The 22,819-nt window shown below is 43.7% G+C and overlaps 1 protein-coding gene across 3 annotated transcripts in view; it reads left to right on the top strand.

Annotated features, from left to right (window-relative positions):
* CDK15 (cyclin dependent kinase 15) overlaps window positions 1-22,819 on the top strand; it is a 364,576-nt gene that overhangs the window by 334,830 nt on the left and 6,927 nt on the right. For all 3 annotated transcript variants that reach the window (XM_077448589.1, XM_077448587.1, XM_077448588.1), the window contains one exon: window positions 2,031-2,170. Coding sequence is in view for 2 of the 3 variants with exons in the window: in XM_077448587.1 (XP_077304713.1) it covers window positions 2,031-2,170 (140 nt within the window). In the remaining variant the exon portion in view is untranslated. Of the gene's footprint in view, window positions 1-2,030; window positions 2,171-22,819 lie in introns of those variants that run through there.

Raw genomic sequence — 22,819 nt, forward strand, 5'->3', positions numbered from 1 at the left:
CGTATTCAAATGAATAAAATCTCACTGTACCTGGATCTCATGTGAATCACACAGGAACACACAGCATGTTCCTGTGTGAGTCCTGGTATGAATGGGCCTGAAAATTTATCCAACTTGGAGAACAAACATGAAATATATTGCAGCTTGTTGATCCTTAGATGTGGTAGCTGTTCCAGTTTTCTGTTTTTTTAAGACAATTTTTCCCTTTTTTTTCACCTGGTGAATTAGCCAGTAAAACACTTCTTATCTTACTTAGGGCTTAGGGCTACACTCACTTGTCCACTGAATCTTTGGAGATGCGGCTACACTTGGACAGCAGCATTGTTAATTTGTGGGATGGAAAATGTTATGCCGCATACACACAACCGGACTTTCCGGCAGAATAGATCCGACAAAATCATTCCGTAGGATAGTCCGATCATGTGTGGGATAATTTGATAATTTTTCTTTAAAAAATTCAGACGGACCTAGAAATAGAACATGTTTCAAATCTGTCCGACGGAAAACCGTTCGTCTGTATGCTGGTCCGACGTACCAAAGACGATGCAAGGGCAGCTATTGGCTACTGAACTTCCTTTTCTAGTCCCGTTGTACGTCATCACGTTCAAAACGAACAGACTTTCGAACAGACTTTAGTCCGTTCGTGTGTGGCAAGTCCGTTCCTTCGGAAGTCCGACGTAACTCCGCTGAAAGTCCGTCGGGAAGACCGTCGGACCTTTTCTGCCGGAATGTCTGCTCGTGTGTATGCGGCATTAGATGGACTAGTAGAGCTAGATGTACTTTATAGAAGTGACCAACAAATTAAAGCTTAACTCTAGCTAAGCAGTTACAGAAAGAGATTTCTTCTTTTTGGATACAGGTTTTAACTAACTGAATAAGAGCTGACCATTGTAAGTACTAACTTACCAACAATTTACCATGCTGTGACACACATTATTTCTGTACATATATAATACATCATACTCTTATTACCGTACAAAAATTGATGGTGGTGGAACAAAGAGATGTCCCAAAGGAGCAAATGGAAGATCAATCACAGAATATCTAATTGAAAAATTACTTTATTAAAGTTACAAATGTAACCCCCCCCCCCCCCCCCCCCAGGATACCCCGCAATAAAAACACATACATAAAAATGACAACGTTATCGGAATATATGGCGCCACACTCAGGGCTCTTATGTTATTACCCCTAATCTCCCTGAGACTACATTAAAACCTAAAGCTTGCTATTTATGTTTCAGTGTATAAATATTGATCTTTTTTATTGCATCCTAAGTTGTGAAAAATTACATACATTCTTTTATGACAATCTACATTCAGCCTAGGTTCACACTGATGCGATGCAGGAACCAGTGCAATTACAGCTCTGGTTCCCGCATCGCATATCTCCCGCAGACAGTTCACACTGCCTTCTGCAAACCTATGCGGGTGTCATTACATGGTTAATTACACCCCCAGATCGATTCACAGATCGCAGTACGAACTGTAAACTCACACAGGAATTGGATCGCATAGGTGAGAACACCCATGCGATCCGATTCTACTGTGGGAAAAGATAAGTCCCTGCACTTTTTTCTGTGTGAATCTAATGCGAGTTCAGCCATACAACTGTATGGCTGAACTCGCATCTCACAGACATCGCATGTGATCGGCACCTCAGGTGCGGGTGCGGGATGTCTGTGATCTCAGTAGTGTGAACCTGGGTTCAAAGAAAAACATGTTTTTTATTTTCTATATGAATTAATGAAGACAAGTATGAAAATAAAATATGTATGGTTTATTGCATACATAAGCACTGAGCTGAAAGTTGAACTGACAGCTGGCATTAGTTTGAGACTCTCTAAGTGCAGTTTGATCTATGCAGTTCATGTGTTAGAAAATTATTCTCGGTAGAAGCATGTGCTTGGTTGGTTATGTATAGATGGTATTGTGAGGTAGCATTTACAAATTTTGGGGAAAGATTTCTGTGTAATGCATGATACATAAAATCTGTTTCTTTTGATGGACATACATTTCTGTGTTTTTCAGATTGAGTAGAACTATGGGAGCTGAAGATCTTGCATGGAAGATGTTGAAGGGTTGCCCTCGAGAAAGGATCTCTGCTGAGGATGCGCTGCTTCATAAATTCTTCAGTACTTTGCCTTGTCAGCTGTACCAGCTATCTGATGGTATGTTTAGTTTGTAGCAGGGCTTTTTTATTCAGAGAATGGAACAGGTGCATGAACAGAACCCCTAAGAGGGGGGTGTGGGATGGGGTTATGGGGGATGTAGCGTCCTGCCCAATCAAATGGTGGTTGTGGCCAAATTGCACTAACAATGGGGCATTGTTACATACCAGGTGTTTAGGAATGGAGAGTTCAGGGGTGTGAGTGCATCCTAAGTTCAGGAGTGTGCTTTTACAGAGTGCAAGGTTCAGGAGTGCACTATGTAAAGAGAGTGCAGGGTTCAGGAGTGTGCTGTGTACAGAGTGCAGGGTTGATGAGCATTGCCCGGATCTCATCCCGATCAGCATGTGAACAGAGAAGGCTATGCAGTGTCACCACTGCTATGTGACTGGTGGGGAAATCAGCAATTTGCAACCAATAGTGCTGGCCCTCCCGTGCATGTGCCCATCAGCTCCATTAAGTAACTATCACTGGGTCCTAAAGCGCTGCCACAGGTGCCATGGAGACAGAGATGCTATCAATAGCAGGGGCAGAACAGCAAGAACGGGCTGGGAATCCCAGGTTGGCAGAAGGGCCAGGTGCAGCCCTGGTGGTATCACCACGGTCTCAGTGGGAGGATTCACCCTAAGTGTAGATGGAAGAATCGTGTGTAACTGTGTAGATGAAAGAATCGCATCATTTTTTTACGTTCAACCACATGGTAGAACGAAAAAAAATTATCAGTGTACGGGCTGCCTAAGTCCTAACTGAAACTGAGTAAGATCCATTGTCCCTATTTTAAAACTTATATATTAGGGAACTTAATTGTATATTTTATATTACACTGGCACACACCGGCACTCCTGTGTTTAGCTTTTTCTAAATGCAGAAGCCATCTGATGAGTATAGACACCTCTACGCACATACATAGATGTATGGACCTTGGTCTTGTGTCAGTACTATAGAGATGGCCCAAACACCCCCCTGTTCGGTTCGCAGCAGAACTCTCGAACAGAGGAAAGGTTCTAACCTGAATGGCGAACCCCACTGAAGTCTACTGGAGCTAAACAGGAAAAAAATCAAAAGTGCCCATTTTGAAGTCTTATATGCAAGTAATTGGCCATAAAGGGGGTATGGGGGTCTAGGTACTGCCCTGGGGGACATGTATCAATACCATTTTTTTTTAACAATAATTTTTTTTCAGGAGCAGTGATTTTAATGATGCCTAAATTGCAACACTAAAAATGAAACATTCATTTAAATATAGTGCCTGGGTGTCCCCTTGGTCTGCCTGTAAAAAGGCACATCTGTAGCACATATAGAACATGCTGCAGCAAAAATATATTTCTAAAGGAAAAAAAACTAGTTAAATACCATTTAAAATGACTCATGGATGCAATTGCCATCACCCGGCTAATGAAAAAAAAATGAAGAAAAAACAGTTTGCACCCCCCCGGTCCATACCATGCCCTTCTTGTCTGGTATGGATTTTAACCACTTAAGGACCAGGCCTATTTTTCAAACTTGTTGTTTACAAGTTAAAAATCATTTATTTTGCTAGAAAATTACTTAAAACCCATAAACATTTTTTTTTTCTAACACCCTACAGAATAAAATTGCGGTCATTGCAATACTTTCTGTCACACCTGATTTGCGCAGTAGTCTTACAAGTGCACTTTTTTGGGAAAAAATACACTTTTTTAATTAAAAAATAAGACAACAGTAAAGTTAGGCAATTTGTTTTATATTTTTAAAGATGATGTTACGCCGAGTAAATTGACCCAACATCTCACGCTTCAAAATTGCGCCCACTCGTGGAATGGCGACAAACTTTTACCCTTAAAAATCTCCATAGGTGACATTTAAAAAATTCTACATGTGTGGTTTGAACACTGTTTTCATATGCAGGCGCTACTCACGTATGCGTTCACTTCTGCACACAAGCTCGGCGGGACGGGGCACGTTAAAAATGTTTTTCTTTCTTCATGCTACTTTTTACATTTTATTTTTAACTGTTCTTTTAAAAAAAATGGTGTCACTTTTATTCCTATTACAAGGAATGTAAACATCCCTTGTAATAGAACAAAAGCATGACAGGACCTCTTAAATATGAGATCTGGGGTAAAAAAGACCTCCGATATCATATTTACACTAAAATGCAATAAAAAAAAAATCATTTGAAAAAAAAGTTCCTTTAAGAGCTATGGGCTGAAGTGAAGTTTTGATGCTGCTTTTGCCCTGCAATGGTATGGCGCTGGGTTGGGGCCATCTTCCCCTCACTCAGCTCCATGCCAAGCAGGGGACAGGATCCGATTGCCTCCACCGCTGTTGGCAGCTCTGATAAGCAGCTGAGGACACCGGAGCGCAGCCGGAGGGGGGGGGGCCCTCTCCCGCCACCAATAAAAGTGATCTCACGGTGAATCTGCCACTGAGACCACTTTTATCTTAAAGCACACCGTCCACTGAAGAAGTGGATACCGGGATTATGGCAGCTAGCCGCTGCCATAACAATGTTATTCCACTTCCAAGAGCCGCCGTATAATGATGGCGGGCGGATCGTAAGTGGTTAAGGGAAACCCCATGCCAAAATGTAAACAAAAAACTGTGTGGGGGTCCCCCAGAAAACCAAACACCCTTATCTGGGAAAGCAGCCTGGCAAGTGAGGAAAGGGGGGGACGAGTGAGCCCCCCCTTCTGAGTCATATCAGGCCACATGTCCCCAAATGGGGGGGTGGGTGCTTTGGGGAGGGGGGCTCTGCCCCCCCACTGCAAAGCACCTTGTCCCCATGTTGATGGGAACAAGGGCCTCACCCCCACAACCGTGGGCGGTGGTTGCGGGGGTCTACGGATGGAGGGCTTATTGGGCACATGGGCCATCCCCTATGTGAATGAATACCGGGTACATAGTACGTCTACCCATTCACCAAAAGAGTGTCAAAAAGTAATAAAAACACACATTGACAATTCCTTTATTAAAAAATAAAGAATAAAAAAATGTGTCCCCCGATGTAAATCCATTGAGCAATAGCATGCAATATCAAGCTGCAGCTACCAAAACTGGCAGAATATTATCATGCATAAAAAAAGGTATATACTCCAGGGATGAAGCGATAATCCTGACATTTTATAAAACTCTGGTTAGGCCCCAGCTGGAGTACTCTGTCCAGTTCTGGTCACCAGTCCTCAGGAAGGATGTCTTGGAGCTGGAAAGAGTCCAAAGCAGAGCAACAAAACTAATAAGGGGACTGGGCGCCCTCAATTACAAAAGTAACGACTACAAGCACTAAATTTATTCTTACTGGAGAAGCGATGCTTAAGAGGGGACATCAACAAATATCTCAATGGTGATCCCAGCATAGGAAAAAAATGATTCAGTCTCAGGGAGTGTACAAGGACACGGGGCCACACAATGATATTGGAGGAGAAGCGGTTTAATATTAAACTGCACGGGGGGGGGTTTCACTGTCAGGGCAAGCAATAGGGATGTGGAACGCTCTTCCACAATCGGTGGTGGCAGCGGGGAGTATGGATATTTTTAAAAGACTCTTGGATGTGCATCTTAAAGAGCACAACGTATAGGGATGTGGGAAATAATTATAGACACAAGTACACCACCTACACAGGTTGATCTGGATAGAGTATTGTCTTTTTCTAACCTAACCTACTATGTAACTATGTAAATCATCAAAAAATAAAAATTTCCTGCTGACATGAAGTCTGGCTGCCTACTGTAGGCTCTGCCGTTTGACATTTCTTTTATAAGTAGCACCGCCACCTTCTGATGTCAGGGACTTGTGAATGCTGGGTCGGCAATGTCACAAAGGGGGCAGTGCCACCAGGTGATGTAGCCAGTGCGTTGCAGCGTTTTGCAAAGTCGGGTGTTGGACGAATGGGGCCGAACAGCCAATGTTGTGTATGGTAATGTTGGGCGAACGGTTCGACTCAAGCATGAGTTTAGGACTAAACCGTTCGCCCAACACTACCATAATTGCTAACATACTTCAGGAGCCTTTACACAATTTGTAATCATTGTGAGGCTTCTAATTAAAAAATATATGCATGTCTACATTTCCTACAGTTAGTGTATGTGTGGGTTTACAGACTGTTCCCGTGGTTGTCGGACTAAATTCTGTCAAATGAACAAGTTGGTAAAATGTTGTCGATTAATAGGCTGCAGCTGCTGATCACTATATTCTGACAGCGCTGGGTATCCCTGTGAGAATAAAATGTCATGGGAGGGTGAATTTGGAAATTTCTCCATCCACTTTGTAAAGATGGAGGAATGTTTTCTTGTTTTTTTTGTTAATTCCACTAGCTGAGCGGGGGAAAAAAATACTCGTCTATGGCCAGCTTTAGACAAACTTTATAATCCTAAAAACACCATAGCTCCTCTTGAGGTAGTGATTACAGCATTGAAGCATGGCTTGTAAGTAAAGAAGAACACACTAATAAGTAAAATGCATGTTACCAGAGAAAGATTGTTTTTTTTTTAAAGGGAAAAAAAGCATTACTTCATAAACATACTGGTACAAAAAAATTTGGGGAAAAAATACCCCAGAGAACACATGGCAATGACTTAATCGCATGTCCAGTAGTCCCTTGATAATCCTTTTGAAGAATTACTCCATAAATTCCTGGCATGCCAACTCTTTATTTGGGTTATCTCTTAAACCCTAAACAGGTCAGTTTACTATGCATGTAGCCCTATAAATGTGTAGGATTTCAGCCCTTTCACTAGCAGGATCATTGTTGAATGGAGCATGCCATTTACCCATCTGGAATAGTTACGCTTCTAATGCCTAAATAAACATGCTGTCTGCAAGATGAGCGAAGGAATAGATTTAGTGCTCTACTTGATTTCTGAAGGCACTCAAAGACTTTAGTATGTCCCAATGCACATCTTTGTGATCAAAAATATTTCAAAAACTTCATACGTTTTCTTTCCAGTCTCAAATGTCAAATTTGGCTAATCTCTGTGACTTCTATGTAATATCATATTTTCAATGTTATGCAAGGCAGAGGAATGTGGTATCCATCTTTAAACTAAGCAATCTGTGTTTAGTTTTAGTATTCCTCTCATTTTCTTAAAATATTAAAAATTGTTTTTAGAGGATAAAAGTTCCTTGTAAAATCATTTAGTAAATACTGTAGCCTAGGTTGTACAAGTTAGTCTTGTTCGTCTTTGTTAGGACACAGTTCTGGTCAGAATTTCCTATATGGAATGTAGAGCAGTATGTGGAAACTTCACTGAAGTTAGGCTTAAAATGCCCACGGAGGGCAAAGAAAAAGGGTGACTTACCTCCCTCATCCCCAACAGGACATACCAACTTTTCTTCACTCTTGAGCTGCTCTGTTTGGCTGCTGAGAGTGAATACACATATTTAGCACTTTTGGTTGTGGGGCAGTATATGACTTACTTTCCCTTTCCCACGTGACAACCCTAAAGGCCTTGTGATTGGCCCAATCATATAGAGCTTCAAAAGAGTCCATACCCTGTGTAAGCTCAGGGAAAAGCCTGCCATACACGGCTTGAAATTCGGCTGGTTCAGCAGGGTTTAACTGAATTCTGATCCACGTATGGGCAGTCTGGTTGCACAGAAGGCGATCTACTGATCAACTTCTGTAAACCAGTCTGTTGAATTTTCCCGACCTAATCAGCACTGCCAGCTATAGCTGGCACCACTGATCAGTGTATTCTAAAAGCAGGGAAGTCTGATCGAGTGTGTGAATGGAGGACACTATTTTTTTTTTCTTCAACCCACCAATTGAGTGAAAAAAAACTGACTCATCTATGGGCTGCTTAAATCAGTTTGTAGCACCCTGGGGTTTAGTCAGGGAGCTCCTCACAAATTTACTTGCCAATAGTAGTTATCTTCTACCACTAAGTGGCCGGGTACTTGGTGGTCCTAGATATGAGAAGGGCAACTCAAGGTCAGGTTATGAATATATGGGGTATCTCAGCCAATGAGCAGGGGTTTTCTTGAATCTCTTGGCCTACTGGGAGAACCTATGTATTTGGGTGAGGTCAGGTGATCTATGTTCTGTGCTACCTGGACGGCTGTCTGGGTGGACATGTGTCATACACCCCTGGCTGCTAGACCAGATATTGGGCCTATCCCAGGGGCATCTGGCTGCTAGGCTGTGTGAGGGCCTATCCAGAAGTAAAGAGAGCAGCGTAGGGTTGGGATTGCAGCTTGCAGTCCAACCAGAAGTGACGGTTTGCCGGCCGGAGAACCTGTCAGTGGTCGGAAGTAGAAGGGAGGCTGTCCCCACAAAGGGACCAATCACCTTTACCAGGGACCACAGTGAGTAACGGAAGCAAGTACCGAAACCACATTCTCACCGAAAGGGCACGGTGGACAATCGGTAAACTTCAGGTGGTGATCAAGTCAGGGACCCAACCTGCGGAGGATGCACTTGCAGAGCAGCCTTGTGAGTCAAAGCCAGGGACCTCGCCGGTTAGCAGGGGTGAAGCTTAAGAAGTATCTGGAATGCCAAGCTAGCGACCTAGCAGAGAAGCAAGGGTGACGCTTGAGGGAGAAACCACTGCAAACCTTGGAGGAGCTCAAGGGATTCAGAGACGGTGAATCAGAGGGTCCAGTGAGAGACTGGGAGCTCAGTGTTGAAGAACTACAAGAGGTAGTTGTAGTGGAGCTGAAAGGACTGTTACGTTTGAGTTAGGAACTGTTAAAGGCTATTTCCATAGGAGACAGCATTTCTGTAAGTGCAGATGTGGCGCCTTGCTGGGGCTTTTCCCTGCATGACTGTTCTCTTATTGGAGTCTTGGAGTCTGCCAATTGAATTAGCAACTATCTAATGCCGCGTACACACGGGCGGACTGTATGGCGTACTTAGTCTGTCAAAACACATTTCATCGGACAGTCCGCTCGTGTGTGGGCTTCAGCTGACTTTTTCAGCGTGCAGTCTGGCGTACTAAGTATTTCGGATTTTTCAAAATTCTGTCCGTCGTACTTTGGTTTCAGCGGACAATCCGCTCGTCAGTAGGCTAGTTCGACGGACTAAGAATGGCGCATGCCCAGAAAGGATTTACACGGCGGAAGGGTGCTTTGCTGTGTCTTGGACTTCCTATTTCTAGTCCCGTCGTACGTGCTGTACATGTCATCGCGCAAGCTTTCGACGGACTGTTTGGGTATCCGTGTGTGGTCAAGTCCGTTCAGTCGAAAGTATGACGGACTGTCCGTCGGATTGTACGACGGACTAAGTACGCCATACAGTCCGCCCGTGTGTACGCGGCATTAGTGTGTCCTGGCCCTAATCCTCTTTTCTCCAACAATACAAAAAGGACTGTTTTATAATAAAGGACTGTTTTAAATAAAAACCTCTTTTACATCCAAGAAGTGTCTGGTGCCCAATAATTTTGTCCACCTTGCACCCACTATGTCTCACAACCCACCACATACAGAAGGATTGCAATAAAGGGGGGAGAAAGGGGGATTGGGACTTTAAGTGAGGCAATGTATGGGTAGGTTCACCTGCCTCCATCTCTCTCTCTCTCTCTCTCTCTCTCTCTCTCTCTCTCTCTCTCACACACACACATACATACATACATACATATATATATATATATATATATATATATCTATATATATATATATATATATATATATATATTTTTTTTTATGGTTTAGAGCCCTACGGCCGATACGGAAAAGGATGACATACAGGGTTAACATAAACTTACCACTTGAAATGGACCTGAAAGTGTGACTTGGTCTAACGTATGGTATACCAAAATAAGGGGGCATACCCTAGATAAGAAATGAGAAATTAAATGAAATGAATATGAAATGAAGTGAAATTAGTACTTTTGTGAGGAGTATGAATACTCTGAGAAATGCCCTAAAAAGGGGATGGGAGGGTGGGCATCGCGTACAGGAACCGACAAGGAACACAGCCGAATGTACTGATTAAATACCCCTCCGGGCTCCTCCCATAAATTCAGGCCACCATACTGGCCTTCTTATTTATGGTTTAGAGCCCTACGGCAGATACAGAAAAGGATGACATACAGGGTTAACATAAACTTACCACTTGAAATGGACCTGAAAGTGTGCCTTGGTCTAACGTACGGTATACCAAAATAAGGGGGCAAAAACATTCCGGTAGGGGATAGTTCTTTATCAATTGAGTTTGATCATTGAGTGAGTTTAATAAATGCCTGAGCCATTGTGGCTGTGGATTGTGGCTGCAGATTGTGGCTGTATCGGGCGAAGCAGGCAGACTCCTACCTGCCTAGCCTTTCAATGACATGGTCTGGGACCCCGTGACGGGATGCTGCTGAGGCTGCCCCAATGCGGGAAGGAGTGACGGGAGTACAGGATAGGGTTTAGGTGAAAGTTGCGTAGAAGTTCCCTCATGTGTTTCATAAACTGACCAGTACTCAAGGGCTTTGACGAGAAAGGAAGAAGGGGACTGGAGTCCGACTGTTGGGGGAGTAGTGTCGACAGTTGGTTGAGTGTGGCAACTGGACACCCGCTATTATCGGTTCTGTAAAGTGGATGTCTACCCTGGAGCCTACTTGCTGCTCTTTAGAAACCGCTAGGTGAAGTACGAAGTGATCTTTGTAGTGGACTAAGTGGTGTCTACGTAGCTCTTGGCCTGCTGGATTGCTGCAGGTGAACTTTCCAGGTCGCAGGGACCCGTAGTAGGCCAAACACCTGGCTGCTTGTAGGACCATGCTGGGGGGAGACCAAACGAAGAGGTAGTCAGGATGGTCGTTATACCTTTAAGGGTGTCACCCGTTTGGGTAAGCATTTGACACTGACCACCGGTTGGAGTTCCTGGACTTCACGTAGCATGGCTCAAATAGCGTGGGACAAGAATAAGGAAGGTTTGCGGGGTCCCGCAAGGACAAGAAATGTTGCATGCCAGCTAGGTATAGCCGAATAGTGTTATGGGATAGGGCTAGCTGGGTATGACAGTATGAGATAAAGGCCCAGTATCTGCTTGATGTTAGAAATTTCACAGGAGGGGTGTGTCAGGAATTTTTGAAGGCCCTGCGGGCCGTCTAGTAGGCTTGAGGGTGTTTTGCGACGTTGAGACGTTGATGAGCTTGGTCGCTGTTTGCAGATGTTGTGCTAAACAGGGGTTTAGCTGAGACCGACCAAGGATAATGGCTGATACTGGATCGGCTCCTGGCACCTGTGCAAAGAAGGTGTAGTTAAACACGACAGCGCATCTGCTGCGAGATTGCTCTTGCCCGGGAACAATGTACAATCAACTTTAAACTGAATTTATAATGACAGCTGTACCAGCCTACACAGGAAGGACATGAATGCTTAGAGATTTAGACCTGTCTTTGCAATAATCTCTGCTGGTTGTCGGTGATGAAGGCCATAGTTTGCCCTGTCCAGCAATGACCCCAGAGCTGTGTGGCTGTTACTATGGGACAGAGCTGCCATGATGGGGTGTAGCTAAAGAGGGTAGAAATCCGGGTAAACCCGGGGTTTAGGAATATTTCTGGAGGCCATGGTCCTGTATACCACTGGTGGCCAAAAATTGTAGCGAAGCCTGTGATGGTTGCTACATCTGCCACTACCTGGGGTGATAGGGGCGAGACAGACGGTATGAACATTGATATACCGATCTGCGTAGTACGGAACCTCTGACATTGAAAGGTCCGCTGCATCCAGATTAAGGATCTGACAGGGGTCCTGTGTCTGGGAGGGGAAGACCAGGAAGCATGGCATAAAGATCAACCCTGGGGAATGACCATGTTGCAGAACTGAGCATTCTCAAAACAGACTGAAGCTGCTTCCTGGTACACCCCTGTGTATGGGTGAAGCATTGAAAAACTGACCTGATAGGGTCAGCTTGTCAAGAGGGAGAATGGCGTGCGTAGACATTTTACATGTCCCTAAAGATGGCAGCTGTGATGGGCAAGCGTTTGGCGTTAGCTACGGGCTGACGCTTCTGGATGCCAGGTAGAGGGGATCTTACTGTATGGGCTGTAAACAGAGACGGCTCACCGGGGTCCTGTAAGGATAGAAATGCTGGATGCTAGCTAGATATAGCCTGATAGTGTTAGGCCGCGTACACACGCGCGGACTGTTCGCCCAACTTTGTCCGTCCAACAGTTTCGGCAAACAGTCCGCTCAAACTTAGCATGGACGGACATGGCCACACACGACGGACGAACAGTTTGCTGAAACCGTGCGAGATGACGTGAACGGCACGTACGACGGGACGAAAAATACGACGTCCTATACACTGCATTATAGCTTTCGGCGTGAAAATCCTTTCTGAGCATGCGCGCAACTTTGTTTGACGAACAAGCCTACACACGAGCGGACTGTTCGCTGAAACAAGGTTTCAGCGGACAGTTTTACGGAATTTCCGAAAAACCTTGTCCGTCCAACTGTCCGCTGAAACTGTCCGCTGAAAGCCCACACACGAGCGGACTGTCCGCCCAAACACTGTTCAGCGGACAAAGTTGGACGAACAGTCCGCCCGTGTGTACGCGGCCTTACAACAAGAAGCCAGCTGCCTGTGGCAACTTGACATCTGGTGTAGAACGGAAGCTGAACTCAAGGGTCCTAAGGGAGAAATGACCGACAGAAACGGCGAGTGGCTCATATGAAAATGCCACTGGGGCCAAGAGGCAAAATCAGTACTGCTGAAAATGATGTGTGGCTGTCTGAGTGCCACCGAAAGTGCTTGCAACGATTACAAGTTATGCTAAGTTGCGTGCCTAGCCATGATAGCAAGTGTTGTGCTTAAACGTGTGCTTGCAATGATTGCAAGGGAGTTAATGTCATTGGAGATGTGATTGTAGTGGCTGTGAGCAGTATGACTGCATGTGCTTGCGAAGACTGAAGAAGTTATGCCAGGATGAGTGCTTGCTACGATTGCAAGAAGTTATGCTAGGATGCACAGTTAGCTAGGTTGAAAAGACAAAAGTCCACCCAGCCCACAACAATAAACCAATGATTAAACCAACAAAACATTGCACAACCCGACACACCCAATGCTACACCCACAGCTGATCCAGAGGAAGGCAAAAAAAACCCGCAGAGCATGCTCCAATTAGCTACAGCAGGGAAAAAAATTCCTTCCTGATCCCCCGAGAGGCAATCAGATTTCTCCCTGGATCAACCTACCTATAATATAGTATAGTTATATTACATACGTTAGGAAAGTATCCAGGCCTTACCCAGAGCAATGCACTGAGCCAGCCAGAACTGCTTACCAGCAAGGAAGCAATAAGTTTGTGCCTGGGGCTTGCTAGCGACAACTGCAAAGTTTATGCTAGGATGTGTGCTAGCAACCATTGCAAGAAGTTTATGCTTGGATGCGTGCTTGCAACGGTTGCAAGAAGTTATGCTTGGATGTGAGTCTGCCACGATTGCAGGGAGTTATTCTTCGGTGTGTGCTTGCGGTGATTGCAGGACGTTTGTGATTGGATGCGTGCTAGCAACAATTGCACGAAGTTGTACTTGGATGTGTCTGAAATTAATCCGATATGAATCGGATGTAGGTATGAAATGAATCCTATGAATTGGTTGTATGCGATAAATCTGATACAAAGCGATCGTGGAGTGTATGAAATGAATCCGATATGAATTGTTGAGTTATACCCGTAAGGCTGAAATGACGGGTGCGGATCAATGTGTTACTGGTTTGAGTGGATTCGAGTTGATAAAGCAATGAGTATGTGGAATGAAATAAATGAAATGTATGCCGTGATATAGGCAAAAATTGGTATGTTGTGATTAACGATGAGTTTAGACTGTGGAGCCCAGAACGAAACAAGGTCAAGACAACTGGGGCATGCCTGGACAAATCAGTGCATGGCGGATGCTACTGGACTCGACTGACCTGCAAATATGAAGACAAAACTTTGTTGAGAGTTCCATACCTGTCACAGACAACTGGCTAAAATGGGGACTTTAATGGGGGGTGGTGAGTTTGAAATGAAATGAAATGAGACAAACAAACACAATGAAACGTTGCCTTAAAATGAAACATCTGCCATGACAGAGGCGCGACTCGATCGTGTTGCATACGCAACTGACAACGAACCAGACTCTGGAGCATGTACTGAAATGAGGCAATAAGTGAAATGAGGCCAATGAGCAAGGCCCCCCGGAATGAATCGGAACATTGCAAAACAACTGGATTCGAACCGGGGTGCAGTACGTGACAATGAAATGAATGATTCTGCCATGACAGAGGCCCGGATCGCCATGCCGTAGCTTGCGACTGAGCACAAAATGGACTCTGGAGCATGTATTGAAATGAGGCTTGTCGTGGGGCACGCCGGGACAAATTTAGTGCATAGGTGTGACTATATTCATATCGGAGCGTGATAGATGACAACGAAATGATACCCATGACAAAGACAAGAATCAGAGAGTAAGCCCATGGTTGACAAATGGATCCTGTCTCTGGAGCATGTACCGAAATGAGGCCAAACAACTGGGCACACCGGAACAAATCGGTGCATCTGTAAATGCGACAGGATTCGAATTGAAGCGTAATAAGTGACCAGAAATGATATGCCATGACAGAGACAAGAATCAGCGACTGAACCAACGAATTTGACAAAGAATCCACCTCTGGAGCATGTACAGAAATTAGGCCAAACAACTGGGCACACCGGAGCGAATCGGTGCACTCCTGAAATGCGACGGGATTCGTATCGGAGCATAATACGTGACAAGAAAGGATATGCCATGACAAAGACAAGAATCAGACACTGAACCAGAACCTGCGAGTGACTCTGTCTCTGGAGCATGTACTGAAATGAGGCCGAAAACTGGGGCACACCGAAGCGAATCGGTGCATCGGAGATGCGACTAGATTCGAATCGGAGCGCGGTACGTGACAGAAATTAATGAAATGATTTAGAAATGATTTGAAATGATCTGGACTGTTTAGAACATTCTAACATGATAAGCAACAACCTACAACTTTAGAAATGATTCGAACGAATGAAATGTTTGCGAAATGAATGCCTGATGTGGCATGACCGATGTGTCACGAACGAGTGACAACGACTCCTTCGAGAAGCTAAGGAGCAACCGATGTTTAGGTAACGAATGCGTGCGACATGATCGGGACACGTTAGTGAAATGTTTGTGAGTGGTTCGTGAGTTCAGGATATCGTGGTTTAGTGGCATAGTAAAAGCATGAAATGAGAAATGGGAGCCGAAGCCCTACCTGCAACAGCCGGACTAGATGCGTTGTACGACAACGGCGATTCGAGTATTGCGACAGAAGAAGGGGGTTGGCTGGGACTTTATATGAAGCACAGCTAAGAAGATAAAGATATGCAATCACATGTTGGTGGATTTTGGTGGATTTTGAAGAAATATACACTGAATAAAAAGGATAATATGAAAAAAGTAGCACCATAACAATATATTATACATAATTATAATGATAACATGATTCACAATCAATATAATAGTAATAAACACATTAGTATATAGTAATAAAATTGTTCCAATTGATAATGCACATAATGTTAAGAGTGATTATGATTGATGATAAAATTCATATTATTGAATCTCAAAATCACATGATTGCGCTGATGTAGCATAAGACTGGGGCTCTATGCGTTTCGTGGAGATGTCCACTCATCAGGAGAAGTTACATTGGGATAAGTCTATAATAGAACAAAGGATTGCAGAATGAACAGATGTAACAGATGAAAAGAACATTGTGTAAATATATATATATATATATATTTATGTATATATATATATATATATATATATATATAGATATATAGATATATATAGAACTGCACAAGGGCGGATTAAGGACTACTACATGAAGGGGCATATATTAGAGTCAAAAAGCCAGGTGAAAGGTAAACATACTAAATAATACATCCCACAAACCCAAAGAGGGGTGTAAATGTGGGGAAGTGATGAGTGGACCCAGTGAGTTTACCACAAACCAATTGAAAGTTACCTTAAAGCTCAGAAAGAAAATCGTGACAGCCAGTGTGTTGGGGTCTCGGGGCGAGTACAGTTTTTTCTCCACTTGCCTGCAGTATTAATAGCCTCAGGCAACCACGGTATGCTACCAACGTCACGCTGCGTAATCAGATGGGAGGCGGCGTCAATGCCCAGACACCTAGTGTCGCTCGCCAATTGGTGCTCAAAACATGCCCTTGTGCAGATATATATATATATATATATATATATTATGCACATGTATTTACACAATGTTCTTTTTCTGTGAAAAAGAACAATGTTCTTGAGCAGTGGGTATACTCAATGTACATTGAGCACACTTCTGCTTTTAGGCAGAGAAATACAAGCCCAAATGCCTGTAAACAGCTTTTGTTTTTAGCTGCAGTGTCCATGAACCATTAGGTTGCATTCAAACCTGAGCGTATCGTTTTCAGGTAGAAAGTCACCTGTTTTTACTGCAATTTTGCCGTGATTTTGCCACGCCTTTGACGCATTTTTGCTGCAATTTTGTATAGGCCAAATGCCTAAAAAGAAGCTCCAGAACTTGTTTGAGCTTCAGGCGTTTTGGGGCTTCTAGCTTCAGGCGTTTTGGAGTGGAGATGTGAACCATCTCCATAGAGAATATTTGATTTTTTTCCCCTCCAGCGTTTTGTAGCTTCAGGCTTCAAGCTACAAAACGCTCAGGTGTAAATGGGGCCTTAGTGACATTTTCAACTTCTGTGTTAAAACCTCTAGGAAAACAGTAAACCTGCTTACCCCCACAGGAGCCGCTTGATATGATGGGTTCTCTGTTCTGCCACAAATGACACACCTGTGTAATTTAAAAGTTAATATAATAATGCACAGAAAATAGGCCACTGGGTAGTAGAGTAAATGGATGTATTATGGCAATGCAGTTAAACAATGTATGAACTGATAAAACAGACAATCAAACAGGTTTAAAAATGCTGCACTACATGATGTGAGCACTGAATCACAAAGTATCAGCATCAACTAATGCAAAATGGAGGTCTGCGCATGCACACTACACATACTGCCCCAATAGTCGGTGGGTGTATGTGTTCCTGACAAAGGGATACCTCTGAAGGTGATTGGAAAGTACTTGGTGCCTAATTGTTAATGCTGACTATCTACTACTAAGGTAGTGCACATGTAGCTATCGCTTTAAGAGTGTGAAATGGATAGCTGAAGTGCTGCTAAATAAGGAGAAGTCTCTATTGCAGTAACTGTGTCAGTGTTCAGTTAAGTACAGATGGTTCAGCTCACCCATCCTGGTACAGAGGAATCCAGTCCAGATCACATGGCAGTCTGTTGTCCTTAGATACAATGGACTAAGTGACTCAGTCTTCCCTAACAGGTTCTCACAAGGCTCAGTCTCCCAGCTCTAGTCATCACTAGTTCACCCTTGCTTTAGACATGTACAACAAGGGGTCCTCCCAGCTCCGCTGCCAGCTCAGCAAGTGATCTCTCAGTGGCTCGGTCCCACTGGTGCTATGCTCAGACATTAGCAACAGGTCCGCGTTTGTTCTGGCACAGGCACAGACACCCCGCTGGCGGGTCTGTACCCTCTGGTCCCCACACTGCAAGAAACTCTGGTACTCGTCCTTACTGATTGGCTTCCTCCTGACTAAGACCCCAATTTCTCTAGAAGTGCCTAGGAAAAGTTCTGTTTCCTCCCCTGAGTATTGTAGTTTTTCAGCCATTTATTTTCATTCACTTGCATTGCACTGTGCCCCTTTAAGGACTACATTTCCCTGAATCCATAGCGACTGCATAGTAAATCCTCTCTTCCATGGATTGTTTGAAAGTTGCTGCTACTAGGATTGAGGGGGAAGGAGTGAGGGGGGGAAGGACAAACAGAGCCCCCCCAATCATAGTACAGCACAAGGAGAGGGGAGAAAAGCAGGCATGAGACTCCACAGCCTGCTCTGTTCACCATTGTTTATCAACCTTTTTTTGGTTGAGGTACACTTTAAAACTATAGACAATCTCAAGGCACCCTTTAAAATTATGGATAGTCTTAAGGCACTCCATTCTAAAATGTAAAAAAAATATTCGAATAGCTTTACATATTGCAGCAATAGCAACAGGTCCGTCTTTAAGGCAGGGCAAAAGGGGCAGCTGCCCTGGGCCCTGTCATTGTTGTGGGGCCCAAAGCAGCTGCCTCATACTTGCCAACTATCCCTTAAATTCCCTTGTGCCTTGAATATTTAGTCCTGTGCTGTGTCCCGATATCTCAGTGTGAAGTGCTGGTACTAATGCTGCCCAGGTCTGCCCTATTGTTGTGTACAGATGACTCACCTGCAGACCCTTTGTTTACATGTAAATAACCGGCATTCGTATGTAAATAGCGGAAGCATTACTAAGTAAATATCTGCGGCCCGGTGGCATTGATATGTAAATAAAGGCAGCATTCGTATGTATATCATGCTCCCCTGCAGATGATGATAATGTGCTTTAACCTCTAGCAACTAATCAGTGAGCTGTAGTGTGTGCTGAAACCTCTAGCAACCAGTCAGTAAGCAGTAATGATATGCTGTAACTGCAGGCAACCAATTGCAAATTTCTGCCTGATCTGATACAGTAAACTGATTTTAAGTCTAGCTGCTATTTATTATATGTCTCAGAGCAGGTGGAGAGTGAAATTTGCATGGGGGGGGGGGGGGGGGGGAGAAAATGTTTGCCCAGGGTCCAATCAAAAAGCAACTTGATAAGGGTTCATTGGCAGTACAAGTCAGATTGTCTCTAGGATACAAGCAGCAGGTCTCCACTAATATAAGTTGAGGTTAAATGGCTGTTTTCGATACGGGTAGTCTTTACTGGAGTTAAAAACAAGTTTTTTTGGTTATTAAATCAACACAAATCTAAAGAATGAAAAAAGTATTATATTTTTGTTTGGGTACAGTCATGGAACTGTAGCTATTGACTTCTTTTAGGATATTTGATCCCACTTAAAAATAAAAGAACATACTAATTTGCCTCCTGTAAATATTGAATAGAAGCAGACACTGGAAATAATGAGAGTGAGGGCCAGCTATATCTGCCTTCTTCACTCCGCAGACAGCTGTAGAACATAAATCTACATTGACATTTTTATAAAAATAAAACGATAGAATCTTATATGAACCTGTCTATCTGTGGCGGGAAGAGGGGGGCACACAGCAGGAGGGAGTTTGACTTTCTTTTCTACATATAGTTTTTTTTTTTCCATGCAGAGTTTAAATTATGCCTGATAAAAGGAGTTTCGTAGACATGTGAGTTCTTTCAAACCCTCCTGGCTTCCTCCCAATTAAATGAGGTTTGTCAAAGCCATGGGGCTCTGCCACTGTATGAGAGGCGGACAAGCAAATCCCGCGGTGACACATCCAGTCCCCAAGGGAACAGATGAAAGTCTCTGCAACGGCATACAGGAACAGAGACAGAGAGAGAGAGAGGGAGAGAAAGAGACAGAATGGTTATAAATACAGAGGCAAGAAGGGAGAGAGGTGGGAAAAAATGAAAGATGAGAACTGATAGGACAAGGGTAGGTGAGATAATGCAGAATAAACTTATAGACAAAAAGTGCAGCTAGTAAATGACCATCTGTGCAGGATATAGAGAAACAATACACATTGCTTGCATGATTTCATATGTTTAATCTTCACACACTGGGCACTATATACCTCACTCACTAAGTAGGGGCATTTTTTTATGGGCTATGGTCCAGATTTTTGAAAAAAAATCCCTCTATGCATAAAAAGTAAAATAAAGCAGTAATGTGCCTCTTATAATAAGCAGGGAAAGTTTCCAGGTTTGTTACTATGCTGTTTCATTGACTATTAAACAGTTTTTGAGCTTCACAGCTATAAAAAGGGTGAACTGGAAGAAGTTTACATTTATTGTTTATTGCAGTGTTTATTCTCGACTCCCCATTCTCTCCGGATCCCATGTTAACTTGTTCCTGGTCTACCGAGATCTTGGCTGTGTGACCTTAATGCCACACAACCTCTTTTCAAAACCCCAAAGCACCAACCCCCCCATGTTGAAGGCATGCGGCCTCGTACGGTTGGGGGGGTCCGCTCACTCGTCCCCACCCCCTTTCCTGACCGGCCAGGCTGTGTGCTCGGATAAAGGTCTGATATGGATTTTGGGGGAACCCCATGCCGTTTTTTCGGTGTAGGGGAGCTTCCCCTTAAAATCCATACCAGACCTAAGGGCCTGGTATGCTCCCAGAGGGGGAACCCATGTCGGTTTTTTATTTAAAATTTGGCATGGAGTTCCCCCTTGAGAGCTCACTATTCTCTGTCGCCTGGCCTGGGGCAACTTCAAGTCGTGTTGTAAGTCTCCCCAAGTCATGTTGAAGTTGCACTGTTATTCATACTCAAGTCATGTCCAAGTTGCCTCCAAAAGTCGCGCTGGAAGTCGTGTTGCCCCTGTGTGAACCGGCTGTGAGTGGACTTCACAAGATGTAAACTGGCAAATTCATTCTAGCACAATAGCATAGCAATATGATGTCTCCTGAAGTTAATATACAGGCAAAACCAGTATAAAGGTAAATACATTGCAAATACAGTCTGGCTGGCTAATCTTTGCTTTGATGAATGTGCTCCTTACACATTGTTCTTGTAGGATTCTTTTTAGTTTCAACTGGGTACAACTGTGTTCATTGCTCCCAACAGCACAGTGCACTTGTAGCATTACATAGATTGCTTAGCTCTATGGATAACACATTTGTCAGTATTAATCGACTCTTTGCTCAGCGTTCTTTGGGAAATGTATTTTATTATTTATGGTGCATTCAGCAAAGTGTCAGTTACTGCTGTTACCTTTCATTTCATAGATGTTTTATACTTATTCAGCTAGGCAGTCTGCAATGTGCAGTGACCCATAGCAACTAGGCATGAATGAATCAACCCTGAAAATTCCAGATTCAACCTGTATAATTAGGCTCATTTGCAGACTTGTTAATATTTACAGATCCACAGTTCATCCAGAGTATTTTATGCATTTGTGTTTTATTTTTGTTCTTTTATTATTTAAAAAAATTCTTTATTTAAGAAAAGCGGTAGTACATAATGATAAACGTACACACTATCATCAAAATACCAAATACATCAAGCAACATTCAGTAATGTTGCAAAGTAATAGAAGCCACTAGAAAGTCTAGTGCTTAATATACATATTCCAGTAATAAAAATCCCATAACATATACTTGGTAACTTCAGTCATGAAGAATCAGTGACCATTACTTCTGGAATGTTTTTATTTTTAAGTTTAGTTAGAAAGCTACAAACCCGGGAGGAAGGGAGAAATAAAAATCAACAGGGGTAATAGGGAAGGAGAGGAGACTGCGAAGGGTAGGTGGAGTAGGGAAGTGGGGAAAAAATGCTTCCGCAAACATCTTGGAGAAACTGAAGTATGGCCCTAATTCCTTTTGGGAAGATAAGGGTGTCTGGTCTTTATAGAAGAAATATGGTGTCCAAATCTGCCAATAAATCTTTCTCATGTTTCATGGCCATAATAACATTAAGAAAACTGTACTTCTTCAATTTTGGCAAGCCAGAGCATTTTTTTTAGGAAACAATGATTGCTTCCACATCGCTGGGATTCAGGCTTTGGCTGAATTGAGGAGATGTTCTACCAGGGAGCAAGGCTCCTCTGTAAACTGCAGTCCTAACGCTATACATTTCCAGAGTTTCCTAAGTAGGAGCACATATAGCAGTAGGATAGATTAAGGGCAGGTGTGCCTGGAGGAAGCTCACTGTTCCTTAAAGAGGAAGTAAACCTTGATGGGTTTACTTCCTCTTTGATTCCCTGCAAAGGTAAAGCATAATGGACTACTATGCATCGCATAGTAGTCCATTATGTGTCACTTACCTGACACAGGAGCCAGCGAAGTCACCACTGTCACCTGTAGTTCCGAGCGTCCATCTTCTTGGTGGGTCTCGCTGCTCCGGCGCTATGATTTGCCGGAGCAGCGATGACGTCACTCCCGCGCATGGGAGCTGACACTCGCGCCAAATCGCCACAATCTGCGGCTTACCCAGTGCGCCTGCGCAGGCGCACTGGGTAAGCCGCAGATTGTGGCGATATGCCGCGAGTGTCGGCTCCCATGCGCGGGAGTGACGTCATCGCTGCTCCGGCAAATCACAGCGCCGTAGACAGCGGTGGCTGTCTTCAGGTAAATATCTCCTAAACCGTATAGGTTTAGGAGATATTTCTTGGACCTACAGGTAAGCCTTAATCTAGGCTTACCTGTAGGTCAAAGTGGTTTGTAAGGGTTTACAACCACTTTAAAGGCACGGGGGTGCACGTGACACCCAGAAAGGGCATGCCTGCAGCGAAGGCATCCAGTGAGTCCCTGGACCCTAACCTGACAGGAGTCCTAATCTCTCACCACTTTACCCAAAAGTAAAAAAAAATGAAAAAGCCTATAGTTATACTTTAGAATAAGCCTTATCAAAACTTTAACAACACTTCTCCTAAAAAAATAATCATAATTTATTCTACAAGTCTCTTCTTGCTTTGCACATTCATGACCGCTCCAACTCTTCTTGAAAAATAAGCACCAAGAATTAAACTTCACACTGATGTTCCATTAAAATTGGTTATAGTGGCCCTGGTGCAGCAGGCAGGTTTGGTGGACCAAATGATGCAAGATCATAAAGGTCAATGTAAGAAACACATTCTTGTGGGAATTGGGAACCTCAGCATTCCCAAAATCCTTCGAGAAGGCTCGGTGAAGTCAC

This window comes from Lithobates pipiens, unplaced genomic scaffold, assembly GCF_037356315.1.
Source record: "Lithobates pipiens isolate NorthernLeopardFrog02 unplaced genomic scaffold, aLitPip1_a1.2 Scaffold_22, whole genome shotgun sequence".
Classification (NCBI taxonomy): Eukaryota; Metazoa; Chordata; class Amphibia; order Anura; family Ranidae; genus Lithobates; species Lithobates pipiens.